The sequence below is a fragment of the Myotis nattereri genome (genome assembly GCF_964212035.1).
Source record: "Myotis nattereri genome assembly, chromosome: 12".
NCBI lineage: Eukaryota > Metazoa > Chordata > Mammalia > Chiroptera > Vespertilionidae > Myotis > Myotis nattereri.
This window is the reverse complement of record NC_138087.1, coordinates 26,105,837-26,121,510: the sequence shown is the minus strand read 5'-3', so window position 1 is coordinate 26,121,510 and position 15,674 is coordinate 26,105,837. Positions and strand designations below refer to the sequence as shown.

The 15,674-nt window shown below is 36.0% G+C and overlaps 1 protein-coding gene across 4 annotated transcripts in view; it reads right to left on the bottom strand.

The window, feature by feature from the left end:
- Positions 1-15,674, bottom strand: part of PSIP1 (PC4 and SRSF1 interacting protein 1) — a 42,793-nt gene that overhangs the window by 11,772 nt on the left and 15,347 nt on the right. For all 4 annotated transcript variants that reach the window (XM_081103032.1, XM_081103035.1, XM_081103034.1 and 1 more), the window contains exons 4-8: positions 13,534-13,672; positions 10,801-10,905; positions 9,759-9,821; positions 4,024-4,120; positions 2,954-3,029 (exon numbers count right to left, since the gene is read on the bottom strand). In XM_081103032.1, coding sequence (XP_080959158.1) covers positions 2,954-3,029; positions 4,024-4,120; positions 9,759-9,821; positions 10,801-10,905; positions 13,534-13,672 — 480 coding nt within the window. The remainder of the gene's footprint in view (positions 1-2,953; positions 3,030-4,023; positions 4,121-9,758; positions 9,822-10,800; positions 10,906-13,533; positions 13,673-15,674) is intronic.

Here is a 15,674-nt window from a genome sequence, read left to right as displayed (position 1 = left end):
CCGGCTTGGCTCAGTGGATAGAGCATCGGCCTGCGGACCGAAGGGTCCCAGGTTCGATTCTGGCCAAGGGCACATGCCTGAGTTGCGGGCTCCATCCCCAGTGTGGGGTGTGCAGGAGGCAGCCAATCAATGATTCTCTCTCATCACTGATGTTTCTGTCTCTCTCCTTCTCCCTTCCTCTCTGAAATCAATAAAGAAATATATTAAAAAAGAAAAACTTATCCAGTTTAGCTGTGCATTCCACTGAGTTTCTTTTCAGATCCACAGCCAAGAGTGCCTATTGCCAATGCCCAGTCTACATATAGTGAATTAAAAATAAATATAGCAAGATACTGCTATTTTGCAGTTGTCTATCACCTCAGCAAAAAGCTGTTAGTACAAAGAAATTGATACCAGCAACCCAAACATAAAATATGTGACCTATCTGGCTTTGAGGATGGAAAACTAAACTCTAACATATTATTATACAATGGGTAAAACTGTCACATGTGAAAACTCACAAGAAAATACATTCAGTGAACTTGTGACTTTCAGTAAAGAGGAGGTTTCAAGATAGAATGCTGGGATCTCGAGTTGGCTGTTACCAAGATAAATAGGGTACTTTAAGAAACGAGTTCAAAAAAATAATACGAAAACAAAAAGAACACAAAAATTCCATGCATTTCAGGTTGAAAGTTGCCTCCATCCTGTAAAATATTTTCAAATTCAGAAACTGGGTTCAAAGATCCAATCAAGGGTAAGCTGCCAGCCTTTCCTTAAGAATTCAAATTTGGTACCTTGATCCTTCAGATGGACAAATAGTTCTAGGGTAAAGAGACCAAGGGGTATGTTTTCAGGAAAACCAACTCAAAGTGCCTGTAATTAAGTATAAAAGATAAGCATGCTTGGCCAGTGTGGTGGTTGAGTGCCAACCCATGAAACAGGAGGTTACTGGTTGAGTCCCTGTTGGGGAATATGCCTGGGTTGTAGGCTCGATCCCCAGTGGGGGGCATGAAGGAGGCAGTCGACCTATGTTTCTCTCTCATCAATGTTTCTATTTCTCTATCCTCTTTTCCTCTCTGGAAATCATTAAAAACTTTTTTTTTTTTTTTTAAGATAAGCATGTCTGGGAATCTTTTTTAAAAAAAATCTTTATTGTTGAAAGTGTTACATATGTACCCTTTTTCCCCACTGACCCCGCTAGCCCACACCTGCCCCCTGCCTTCACCACCCTACTGTCTGTGTCCATGGACATTATGCATATACTAGAGGCCCGATGCACAAAATTCATACAAGGGTGGGCCTTCCTTCTCCTGGCTGCCGGCACCAGCTTCCCTCTGGCACCCAGGACCCGGGCTTCCTTCTGGCCGCTTTTAGTCCGGAGGGATGTCCAGTCTAATTAGCATATTACGCTTTTATTATTATAGATGCATACAAGTTCTTTGGTTGATCTCTTCCCACCTACCCCCACCTTCCCTCTGAGATTGGACAGTAAGACCACATTGCACACAAAGCTGACTAGAATGCAACACATACACACTAACAATACAGTATTATTACCAAAACTAATACCAGCCTACATCAAAAGTAATGGAGATCTAAAAAGGACCCTTGAGCCCCTAACTTCTCATAGTCGGAAAGCAGACTAAGAACTACTCAACTGGTAAGGAGGATAACATTCGCCAATGAACTTTTCACATGCAACTCAGCATGATAATGAAAAGCACAGAACTCTCAGAGGAATCAGCCAAAAGCCATGCAGAGAAACAGACTAGGAAGATACTCTCAGGGGAATCTGGAGTCTAATCAAAGGAGATCTCCCAGTATGTTCCCAGCATAATTTCAGATTTCCTATTAACAATGCTGTGCACCTCTTAAGCCTCTCCTTTCCAAATGGGAATATTTATTTTGGTTTCCTGTCGCAGATCAACATGGGTGTCTAAAGGGGAGTGGAGAACAGATAACTTGTGTTTTCAGTTCCTAAGTATCCAGAGCAAAGCCTTATGTTGATCATGAAAAGCTAGATTTTGTGTCTGGTGTCATGATTCATCTAAAGATCAGGATCAATGAGATTTATGTGGTATGTTTTTTTTTTTTAAAAAAAATTTACTTTTATTTTTTAAATATTTTTATTGATTTCAGAGACGAAGGGATAGGAGAGAGAGAGATAGAAACATCAATGATGAGAAAGAATCATTGATCGGCTGCCTCTTGCACACCCCCTTACTGGGGTTGAGCCCACAACCTATTCAAGTGCCCTTGGCTGTAATCGAATCCGGGAACCTTCAGTCCAAAAGCCGATGCTCTATCCACTGAGCCAAACAAGCTAGGCTATGTGGTATGTTTTAAAACAAAACCAAACTCACCTGCATATGTACCTAACTTAATTTCACTATAGTAGTTAATATGTTGTAATTCTATGCCACTTAGGAAGGGAGAGGGACAGGGACAGGGAGAGGGAGAGGGAGAGGGAGAGGGAGAGGGAGAGGGAGAGGGAAACATCAATGATGAGACAATCATTGATCGGCTGCCTCCTGCATGCCCCACACTGGGTATATAGAGCCCACAACCTAGGCATGTGCCCTGACTGGGAATTGGACCGTGACCTCCTGGTTTATGGGTCAACGCTCAACCACTGAGCCACATCGGCTGGGCTAAGTAGTAGTACTTTTAAGTAAGCTATTCTGGAAGAGATAAAAAAGATTTGTGGAAATTGCTTCAAGAACACTTTGTCTAAAATTTCCTTAAACATACTATCTGCCCAAATTCCCTATTACAGATTTTACCCTGCATTTTCTATTATACCAATTTTTAATGTTTATGTAATAAAAAACTAGAAGTTTTCCTCATAATTTTTAGAAAAATAGAATAACAAATATCCTATACAATAAAACTAGTAAAAAGGCAAAGAGATTTATGCTATTTAAAGTCAAATGTCTAACATTGCATAACTATACATTAAAAATGAACTTACATGTCACTCTCTGAAGGACAGGTCTGTTTTACCATTTTGGGTCTGCCTCTTGGTTTTGGGATCTTGACTTCTGTAGCTAACATTCACAGAAAAAAAAAATCTGTAACTACCAGCTTTCCCTTCAAATGTAAATCTCACATATAAAGATTACAAATGATATAGTGGGGTGGGAAAAAATAGATTTATTGATGGCAATAAAGAACTCTGTGCTTGAGGATAGAAGGTAGACTTCAAGAATAATGAAGGCTGGCAATTTGAGCACTTATGGATTGTATCGAAGTGCACTGTGACATTCTTTTGAGTTAATAAAGTTATTATAATCATAACCATACAAACAACTAAACCTACTTTTGCTCATCCCTGTTAGAGGAGTATTACTTAGTGGTTTATTAGAGATACTATTATTTTAAGTTTTAAAGATAATATCCTTCCAACGAATCAAAGGAGCAACAGCTGAAAATTTGAATAGATTAACAAAGTAATTTTAAATCTGTCCTTAGTATGGCTGAGAGGGCTTAAAATAACATCCTTCACTGTTGTTTTAACAAAGTACGACAAAACTATGAGTTGAACTTATATCCAATATTCATATACATATTACAATATTGTGTGTATATGTATATTCACAACTGAAAATTTGTAATCTGATTTCAGTGCTGATGATAGCTGCATACTGTAAAGCAATAATGCAATAATTAAAAATATTGATAACTTTGTTCAAATGCCGTTTCTCTTGCTTTCATTATGACTCCATTTGGAAAGCTTATGCTCTCTAAAGTAAGAGGTAAAATAAACCCATCATTCATATAATTTAAACCTCACCACTGCCTCATTTGCCACTTTTAGGGGAAGATACAACAGGGATAAAACAGAAAGTGACAAGTCCCAAGCAATTATTTCAAATTTAAATATTTCATTACACAGAGCAGAAACAAGTTGATCTCCTTTAAAACTTGTACATTATACATAGCTAGTTGCCTATCCAACTATGCCAAAGTATCTGAGGCACAACACTTAAAATATCTGTAACATTAACCATTAAGCCAGAGTTTTAAACATTATAATCCTACCTGCAGGTCGTCCTCTTTTAGGACTCACTTTTAGATTAGCAGAGGCTGTTGCTGTTGTCACTACTCCTGCCTCCTCGGTTTCTACTTGCTTTTCTGCCTGAATCACAAAGATTTAATTAACTTATTTAGCAAATAGTAGGCATTCCAGTTTCAGTCAATGGCCAAAATAAGCCACTCTATGATAACAAATTCAAGTATAAGCATAACTTCCATATGGTATTTTTCAACAGTTGTCTCATCAAGTGAGATCTTCAACTTAGCTTATAATTCTATTGAATAATTTTAAGAAACAAAAACTTCACTCTTTAGATATTATTAACCTAAAAAAGTCATTTGGAAATATAAAGGTAATACTCTCAAAGCAAAATAGTAACCAAAGTATAATGTAATGACACTGTAACAACCCATACATTCTTTATAAATGTACTTTAGATATCTAAAAATGCTAACACTTTACACTTAACAAGTTAATATTCTAATATTAGAAAACGCAAGAAATTAAGTGCTGATTATTTTTTAAACTGTTAATATGTACACATTTTATTTTTGAATGGACTAAGATCTGTTATTGTTTTTTTTTTAAAAAAATCTTCACTTGAGGTCATTCTTAGAGAGAAGGAAGGGGGAGAGAAAGAGAGAAAGAGAGAGAGAAAGAGAGAGAGAGAGAGAGACAGAGAGACAGACAGACAGAGACAGAGACATCCACCCTCCTTATGCGCCCCAACCAGGAATCAGGCCTGCAACCCAGATATGTGACGTGAATCGGCAATCCCTTGTGCATATGATGATGCTCAGCCAACTGAGCCACTCCAGCTGGGCTGAAAACTGTTACTCTTATTTTCCATACAGGGGGATTTACTACAGTGTATGAAATAAATCCCAATGACACTTTGAAAACTACAATGCCCCCAGAGACAATAGCCCCAAATGAGAGTCAATTTAATTGATTCAAGTATTATAGTAGAACAAAGGTTAGGAACCACTAATTAGAAAGGAAATACAATCTTGATCATAATGGAAAAGGGAAGAAACAGTAAAGAGAACCAAGAATGTGAGGACCACTATGAACTGCTGCCCCACCTCCAATTATTTAGAATTCAACAGTAACTAGATCAACAAAAATTAAGGCAATAACGCAAAAAAAGCAAGCACAATCCAACGTTGATAAAAAATTAAAAATCTTTAACCAACAATCTGATTTGCAAACTTTTATGAGATAGTGCCCAATACTGGTAAGAATATGGAAAATCATCCTATATAATAAAAGGCTAATATGCAAATTGTCCCCTTGACCGGGAGTTCAACCAACTGTCCACGGCCCCTCCCCCCAGCTGCTCCGACCCCTGATCAGCTCCCCCACCCCGGGCCTCTAGTTCACATAAAAATTACTGATGATCAATAAACTGGTAACACCTTTCTGAAATAGTATCTTTATGAATGAACAATGGCAATAAAGAATATTCGAATTGGACTCAGCAATCCCACTTCTAAGAGTTTATCCATTTCCTTTTTGTTAGTTTTTTTAAACGTAACTTTTGCCTTTATAATAGGAATGTAATAATGCATATAATAAGTATTAAAAGTCAATAAACTCATCTAATATAACTCTTGAATTGTTCTTCAAGAAAACTGTTCCTAAACATTACCTCAGGTTGTTTTCTATAATTTTAAGCATTTACAAACCACCTACCCCTACCCCAGGGAGTCAGGCAGCTGTGTTTTTACCAAGTTCCTCAGATATCAAAGATTGAGATCTCAGAACGGTAAGAGCCATTTTTCTATTGAGGCATTAAGAGGGCAAAAGTTCTCTAAAATTCAGTTCAAACTTTTGAGCCTTCAGTTCAAAATAAAACCTGTTCTAGTCGATCAATGATTCTCTCTCATCATTGATCTCTCTCCCCTTCTCCCTTCCTCTCTGAAATCAATAAAAATATATTTAAAAATAAAGCCTCTTCATTTACAATTTCTTCTTTTGCAAATAAATCAAGATATTAAGACTTTATAGGTAGAATGGATCTTTTGAGGAGATTCTAATAAGAGGTAATAAGTTCACTAGTAATTAATACCATAAATAAAAATAACCCTAATCCTAAGCAGAAAATCACCTCTACCATGGATATGCTTTTTAACTTATGGCAAAATCATTCAAGTAAAATCCATTCCTCATGAAAATAAAAGCAAATTAAGAAATATTTCACCCACAGAAAAGACTATTATATTATTCCACATATACATATATTTAAATTTTAAATGCTAATATTCTGACTAAATTAATTTCTTCTGTATTTTACCTGATCTCACTGAAACCTATAACCCTTTGACACATTTTCTCTCCATTCATTACTCCACTTTCTACCTCTACTCCCTTCATGATCTCACCCCCCTCACACACACTCACCTTATGAAATTACAGTGTTTCTATTCATTCTCAAGCCCTCTGCATAGTTGTTTTGCTGCACCTGTCCCATGTATCTCCAACAGAGGATTACTATAAAACTCTACTTTCCCTGCTCTATTATTCCCTGCTGCTGAGCCCTCCTGAAAAAAATTATACAAATATGCATTCATTTTATACCATCTCAGTTGGGATCTCAAAGCCACCCATTAATCCTTTACCCTGTCTTTTGTAGTACCCTTTTCTCCCCTCACTAGCATAAATTTGCAATTCTTTCTTCTCCCCTTATACCATACAAGCAGCCTTGCTTTGAATTGAGTGCATGAGAAGGGAGAGACTGAGGCCAGCAGGAAGGAATTTCCTTAATTTCCAAGTCCCTGTAAAAATTTTAATAGCCTACTCCACCCTTCCCTTCAATGTTAAAAGGGATGAAATGTCCATCAACTCCTTCTTCCTGGCAAGTCTATTCTTTGTAATGTGCCCTCCCTTCTCTCGCATCCAGCATGTCCTGACATACAATAATTCATCTTTCCACATGTTGGATCTTAGTCCTACTTTTGCAAAGAAGCATTAATTCCTCTACTGTATTTTTCCACTTTAAACACTCTCCCTTAACCATGCAAATCCCTGTTGCTGCCTTCTTTCTCCTTTCCTTCAAAGATTTCAGAAACACAGTGTAATTTTAGCATTAAATATCTTATTCACCAGCACGCTAAATCTGTTTTACTGTTTAACGTTAAAGCACCCTGCTACATATCTTACTGGAACCCCTCTACACCAGGGCACTACTGACCACTTCCTCATTCTTAAAATTCTGTTCTCCCTTTTGATATGCTTCTCCTAGCTTTCCTCCTAACAATTCATTCCCAGCAGGAATTATAAAAAGCAACCTTTCATCTCCATTATATTCCCTCAGGATTCTCATTTTTGCATTCTTCCCAGTAAACTTTCTACCTCGACTACTTCAGCTATATTCTATCTTTATATCAGTGATGGCATCTTTAACTTTTACCTTTTCCCCCTTTGGTGTCAGAATAATATATACAGGGTGTCCCCCCCAAATGTATACACACACTTTGAATAATTATAAAGGTAGTGTTTATTAAAATACATTTCATTTTCAAAATTGAGCTATCAGCTGTTAAAGTGTGTATACATTTTTTGGGACATCATATAAAGATAGAAAGATAGATAGATAGATAGATAGATAGATAGATAGATAGATAGATATCTTTAGTCTTACTTCCACAAGTGTTTCACTTCCTCCTCCCCATGCCTCTGCTCCCAAATCAACATCTCTTGTATTCTCAGAATCGAATCTAGTCATACAAGCCAAAAGACCTTAGAGCAGTGGTTCTCAACCTTCCTAATGCCGCGACCCTTTAATACATTCCTCATGTTGTGGTGACCCCCAACCATAAAATTATTTTCTTTTTTTTTCCTTCTTTTTTTAAAATATATTTTATTGATTTTTTTACAGAGAGGAAGGGAGAGGGACAGAGAGTCAGAAACATCGATGAGAGAGAAACATCAACCAGCGGCCCCTGCACACCTCCCACTGGGGATGTGCCCGCAACCAAGGCACATGCCCCTGACCGGAATCGAACCTGGGACCCTTCAGTCCGCAGGCCGACGCTCCATCCACTGAGCCAAACCGGTCTGGCCATAAAATTATTTTCATTGCTACTTCATAACTATAATTTTGCTACTGTAATGAATCGTAACATAAATATCTGATATGCAGGATGTATTTTCATTGTTACAAATCAATCATAATTAAAGCATAGTGATTAATCACAAAAACAGTATGTAATTATATGTGTTTTCCGATGGTCTTAAGCGACCCCTGTGAAAGGTTGTTCAACCCCCAAAGGGGTTGTGACCCACAGGTTGAGAACCGCTGCCTTAGCGTCATACTAGATTCCGCCCCCTCCCTTCACATCCACTCCCATCGACTATCATCTTTACTCCCTAAAGTGCTCTTACATCCCATCTCTCATGGAATTTACCAAGACACCTGCTATACAGTTCCTCCTGTCCTTCCAATCCCATGTGAACTCCTTAGTAAGGTGGTCCATAATTTAGTTACCAAGTCACTATCATAACTCCCCACTTAAACTCTCGTTTTATGTATTTATTGTCTGTCTCAACAAAAATGTGTTCAATGGGAACAGAGAACTTATTTTTTTACTTCACTGCTCAATTCTCTGCCTGGGCCAGTGAAGTTAGTATTAAAATCTGAATGAATTAACCAGTAAACTGGTCTCACCAGTCCAATCTAATCCCCATCATTCACACTGCTTTAAGAGGAGACATCTAAAATTTAAAGTGATTCAATGGCTTCCCATCACTTCTCTAAGTTCATGTTGTCCCACATAATATATTTTGTGTACCCTCTTACCTCTAACTTTATGGTCTGGTAATCTGAAATATAACACTTGAAATGCTTGAATGAAATTTTCTCTACACCTCTGTATATATTATTCTAACTGCCTCATATGCCCTTCCCGTCTCTTCATCCATCTGACAAAATTCTTCCTATCATTTAAGATATTGTTAAAGTTATCATAGCCTCTTCCACTCACCTCCCATATAGGATAAAAAGTCACTGTAATTCATTGTTTTCCTATTTTACTTCTTCATTAGATACTGAACTATTAATTTTCTTTGTATCTTTGGCATACAACAGCCTGAGATAAAAATTGGTAAGAAAAACTTCATATAGGGAAAAAACATTAGTTAAAAGCATAGAATGTATGCTTTCCTAAACTGTCATTTCACGCAACAAATTTCTGAGAATAACATAATAATGAGTATTATATGTGTAACATTTTTCTCAACTACTTCATTAGTATATATTATTATCCATTTTATAAACTTGGAACAGCATCATTGAAAGGAATAAAAATTGGTTCATTTTATTTTACCATTCAACTTATCTTAAGGATGCTGTATCACTATGAAAAGAAAAGTTTTGCCCTGGCCGGTGTGGCTCAGTTGGTTGGAGCATCGTCCCATGCACCGAGGGGTCTTGAGTTCGTTTCCTGTCAGAGCACATACCTAATTTGCAGGTGTGAACACAGGCGGGGGCGTATATGGGAGGCAACCAACCAATGTTTCTCTCTCTCCCTTTGTCTCTCTAAAAGTCAATGAAAGCATATCCCCAGATGAAGATTAGGGAAAAAAAAAAGAAAAACAGTTTTGATAAGTAAACAAAACCTACCCTTTAAACAATTAAAGGAATTAAGAGTAAAAGGCAAAATTTAAGCTAAATGGTAAGGTTTCATTATATCTACTCTTCCTTAGTGCAACTGAAAAATTAGTTAAGCAGTAAAATTACCTTTCTCTTTCTTCCTCTTCTGGCAGCTTTTGGAGTGGTTATGTCAATTGCTTTAGTCACATCCTAGAAAAAATTACAGATGAAATAAAATAAATTTTGCCAAGACTGAAAGAAAATTTCTTAAACTGAAAGTCAAAAGCACACGTCACTAAAACTACTAGGGAAATTGGTTTTGCTTCTCTAACCTTTGAAATTATAAACATTAAGTCTTAACATTATCACCCAGCCTGTGTGGATGAGTGGTTGAGCATTCACCCAGGAGGTCATGGTTCAATTTAATTCTGGGTCGGCGCACATGCCCGGGTTGCGGGCTCAATTCCCAGTAGGGGGCATGCAGGAGGCATCCGAACGATTTTCTCTCATCACTGATGTTTCTCTCCCTCTCCCTTCCTCTCTCTGAAATGAATAAAATCATTTTCTTAAAAGCCTTAACATTATCATTGTAAGGTCAAAGTAATAGCCAGTATATTTGCCAAAAAGTAAAAATTCTTTTCTCTGTCAGATCAAATCTAATAAAGTCACACTTGTTAGCATACCAGGAAGTTTATATATTTAAATTTATGAAATTACTTTTTCTACAGTAAAGTTCTGAATTTTAAGAGGTGGCTGGGATTTTGGAGATCATCTAATAACCATTTCATGAGGCCTAGAAGGGCTAAATGAGTCTCCTTACTCACAGAGTTTGAAATAAACTTAGGTTTTTAAAAATCCAGTTCAATGCCCTTTCCAGTACAGCCATTACACAAAACCTTGTTTTAAAAATATTCCTAACAAATAGTAATCCACTCTCCTATAGGTGGACCTCATATTTTGCACAGCAAAATAACCTCAAATAAAAACATCCATTCATATTAAGGACGCAAAAATTATTTTACAAAACGGTATTTAATATTTACACAAGGAAATAAGTCTTACATTCTCTCATTCATTATCCAACTACTTTATAAGATTACTTTCTACTTTACAATCAAGTAATCATCTCATATTATAATTTCTTCCTTGCAACAAAATGGATTTAGAATATAAGAGAAATTAAACATACCTCATTGCTGGCTTTTTCTTCATGGTCAGTATCTTCCTTTGAAACACTAGTTTCTTTTTCTTCCACTTCAACATCAGATGATGCATTTGATTGTTTAGCTGATGCCTATGAAGAGTTGAGTGTATTAATTTCATAAAATAAAACTTTTACCAAATTTAAATTTTTTTACCAATGAAAAATCAAAAGCCTGTTTATAAGAAAGTTAGAAAAAGTACCCTCAATTTCTGTTCCACAGAGCACTTTTAATATATACAATTTAAAAAGTTTTAAATGCTATTGAAGTCCTGCAACTGAATATATACAAGGGCAGAAGACAAAATAGTGAGGCTGAAATGAAAGTACAATCACAAATCCCATTCTGATATTCTAACCAACAAATACCCAAGAAGATATAAGTTGATTTAGAATAGCACAGTGTATTCAATTACTGAAATATTCTGGAGAGAGAAGCTTAACTATGTAAGACATAAAGCCTTAGATTGATCTATAACTCAAACGCAGTTTATTTAAAATGTAGACCCAAACTTAAGTGATTTGGATTTAACAGATACTGAGTGAGAGTCAATAATCATCATTTAATTGTAAAAGTAGCCCAGCCGGTGTGGCTCAGTGGTTTAGCATCCACCCATGCACCAAGAAGTCGCTGATTCGATTCCCAGTCAAGGCCCATGCCCAGGTTGGGGGCTCAATCACCAGTGGAGGGTGTGCAGGAGGCAGCCGAATGGCAATTCTCTCTCATCATTGATGTTTCTCTCTCTCTCTCCCTCTCCATTCATCTCTCTCTAAAATAAATAAAAATATATTTTAAAAAACCAATAGAACATAATTTAAAAAATTGTAAAGTAACCCCAAGTTATAGATACTTAAGCAGGTGATCTAGGGGCCTCGACTTTCATTAATACTAACTGAAAAGATGAACAGAGGCAACACAGTACACATTGGGAGATGAGGGTAAGCACAGATCTACAGAATGATAGCATTATAATCGAAACTGTGTCCCTTTCTAGTTGTAGTCCCTTTGGCAAATCTTTTTTTTTTTTAATATATTTTATTGATTTTTCACAGAGAGGAAGGGAGAGGGATAGAGAGTCAGAAACATCGATGAGAGAGAAACATCGATCAGCCGCCTCCTGCACAGCCCCTGCTGGGGATGTGCCCACAACCAAGGTACATGCCCCTGACCGGAATCGAACCTGGGACCCTTCAGTCCGCAGGCTGACGCTCTATCCACTGAGCCAAACCAGTTAGGGCCCCTTTAGCAAATCTTTTAAATTGTAAACCCATTTCCTCTTTTGTAAGAAAAGGCAATGCTGATAAGCCACAAAATTATTATAAAGTTACAACAAAACATATAAAAATGCCCCCAAATTACTTACAGCACTATAGAAATTTTTATAAATTATGATGGCCATTTTTTTTGCTTGTTTGTTTTATTTCAGTTTGGGCATTACTGCTTTCACCACACTCTAAGAATAAACCACTGGGAATGTGTTTGGGCGGGAACACAGTACATCATATCAGCACAATCATTCATATTTTTGGTTTCATGCATACAACCAACCAAAAATTTCACTGTGAAATGGGAAATTCCAAGTATATATGGTGAAAACTATTTAAAGATTAAGTAGGTAGACAGGAACAGAGGATAGGGTGACCATGCTGGGCAATCTGGAAGATGAAAAAGACCTTGAAGGTACAGTCACAGGACACAGGATTCAGATGAAGCTATAAAATATTAGTTTTAGGAAACAATTCAACCTCTTTGGACTCTTTACACAATCAAGGCAATAATGATGGGGAATCACTCATCTATTCTTAGTCATGCAACAAATATTTAGTGAAAACCTATTCTGCCCACAACATATAACAATGGGCATACAACTTCTTTGTTCATGGAGTTAACAGTCTATGGTAATAAAGTACAGAAGCAATTATGGTATGGTCTGATGAGTTTTTAACAAATATAAGTTTTGGATGATAATGAAAAGCACTTAGGATTATCTAATGAAGCCCTGGAGCATCAATGAATGATTTAAATATTTCAGATAGAACAGCACCTGAAAAGCTTTCAAAGTGAAGAACAAGCATGGCACATGCAAAGAACCAAAAAGAATTTTTTAAATAGAGATTTAAAAGAATTTGAAAATTTTTCAGTTTATGGCTATCTCCTTCTTTAGGTCTACTTGTACTTTTCCTAGTGTTTACTATCTCAAGTCTAATATAAGTGAACAAAAACTCTGCTCACATGAAAAACAGAATAAAAAGGAGGTTTAAGGCTAATCTTCTAGACACCAATAACATCAAGTATAATTTGCATAGTGCTATAAGTACTTTTGTCACATATTTAATTTAACCCATCTGAGGATCATATTCTAATACACTTTTATGGATAAATTAAAATGAGTAAGAAAACACACACCCTTCAAATTATTAACCTAAATTTAAGAGAACAGTACATATGGCTTTATATTCAATGATGATATGTTAAACTCTCAATCAAACGGAGTTAAACTACAATATATCCCAGTTTTCTGAGATCTATTTAACCATACAGGTAATATTTTCATCAGTTCATGTAGATATTAAAGGTCAACATTCAACCTCACAAATAAGAACAATTTAATCTGAAACTGACATGGTTCTTAAATCAGTATTTTCCTACTGCTACAATAGTGAGTATTCCCCAAGACTGTATACATAATACTAAACTAAGTATCATGTAATATGACGCACCTGTTGACTTGAAAATTTCACTTTCGGATTGTTATCTATCTCCCATAAACCTTCATTAAAGCCTTTTCGTTTATTTGGTTTTCCATACTTTTCCTTATTTTCTGAGTAAGGAAATATATCCTTTGGGCCCAAAAAAGCGCTAAAAAAAGGAGAGGGGGGGGAAAAAATATGAGTGCAAAGCAATCTCAAAATATATTATTAAATAGCACTGCTGTATGATGCAATTATCAAACTTAATCTAAAATACATTAAAAATCTTACATAAAGGGGTAGACAAATAATTATATTTAATTCTGAATACTTTTATTAAATTCAGTCACAAGCTCCTACATCCATAATCCTATTTATAAAACCGAGCAAGTTGGGGGGGTGGGGGGGGGGGAGTGAATGGAGGTAGAAGATGGCATAAAGGGGATACATGGTGATGGAAAAAATTAAATAACAAGCAAGTTGCACAATAATGAGAACATACTTAAGGGCATGGAACTGTACACTTTGAAAATTGTTAAAATGGTAAATTGTTATATATTGTACAATATAAAAATGCACAAAAATGAAACTGTGCTATGACTGCATTAATAAATACATTTAAATGCACTCCAAATAAAAGTTTATTTTAAATTTGGTATATTACACAATTCATAAAACACCACCAACAGAATATATTACTATATGCACTTATGTTTTATATTTATACAAATTTTTATAAAAAAGTGAGTATTAAGAATTTTACTTTCTCAATAAGGGAATCGAATGTTTTAAGTAGTTCATTGGTTCATTCATACACATGCACAACAGTCAATTCTTGTATTTGTGGTAACTATGTCATAAAGTTGTCACAAATACTGAATTAGTAAATACTGCACCACTGCTTCAGGAAAAATACAAGGTAGGTTCCTATGGGCCTCTGGTCACATTTTCATCAATAAACCAAAATACATAACCTGTTTTATGTGTGATTTTGTTGAAAGACATCTAATTTAATAAATATTGATAATTCATTAACATTTAGCTCACAGCCAAGAGATTATATAACACATACTTTCTCCATAAGGCACACCACAGCCTTCTTACACTTAGGAATACTAACAGCCCTTCAACACTACATTTGGGGGCCATTATAAATACCAAATGACCAACAAAAAGCACAAACATGCAAAAACCATGGCACTACGTAGACTGCAAAAGTACACTTGTTTATAGTATGAGCTTAAACAAAAAGGCAAAAGCACTGTCTTGTTTAGCCTCAGCTAGGAATGTGTGCATCAAATTACTCAGACTTTTTTGCCATTTTGCACACTGACATGACCGCAAAGGCACCACGAGTATGGATTTGGAATTACAAACTTTACAGAGGAGGTGAATTCAGAAATATGGAATCTGCCAATGAAGAGATTCTATTGTTTTTGTGGTGTATACAAACAGATATATTTACCCCTTATATCTTATTATGTCAGTCAGTTCTGTAGAAGTCTGTCAATTCTATAAAGGTAGATGCACACAAGTATGTATTAAGTTTTTGCTGGTATTTTATAGGTTTGACCAGATAAATTTATATGGATTTTTCTTTTCTCAAAAAGGCAGTCCTTTGCTTGCATGACAATATGAGACCATAAAAATGACTTTGTAAGGCAATCTTAAAAATGGGAAAAATTATAATTGTTCCATAATCTTTATTTTTTTTTAAATATTTTTTATTGATTTCAGAGTGGAAGGGAGAGGGAAAGAGAGATAGAAACATCCATGATGAGAGAGAATCATGGATTGGCTGCCTCCTGCACGCCTCACACTGGGGATCGAGCCCACAACTCAGGCATGTGCCCAGACTGGGAATTGAACCGTGACCTCCAGGTTCATAGGTATGACGCTCAACCACTGAGCCACATCGGCCATGCTTATAATCTTTAAATATTGTCAAAACTTTCAACACTATTACTGACAGTGTCCAAGGAAATGGGAAAAAAAAAGAAAAAAGAAAAATACTTTAGTGCACTGTAATTTAAAATATTAGAAACATTGATATTTAAACTGTTTCATTTCATCATAAAATTTGTTAATAGTTTGAACAGAGCTTGCTGCCTTCTGATCACATAACCTATGATATGGAATGGGCATATTTTCTATGCTTTAGCAAACTGTAA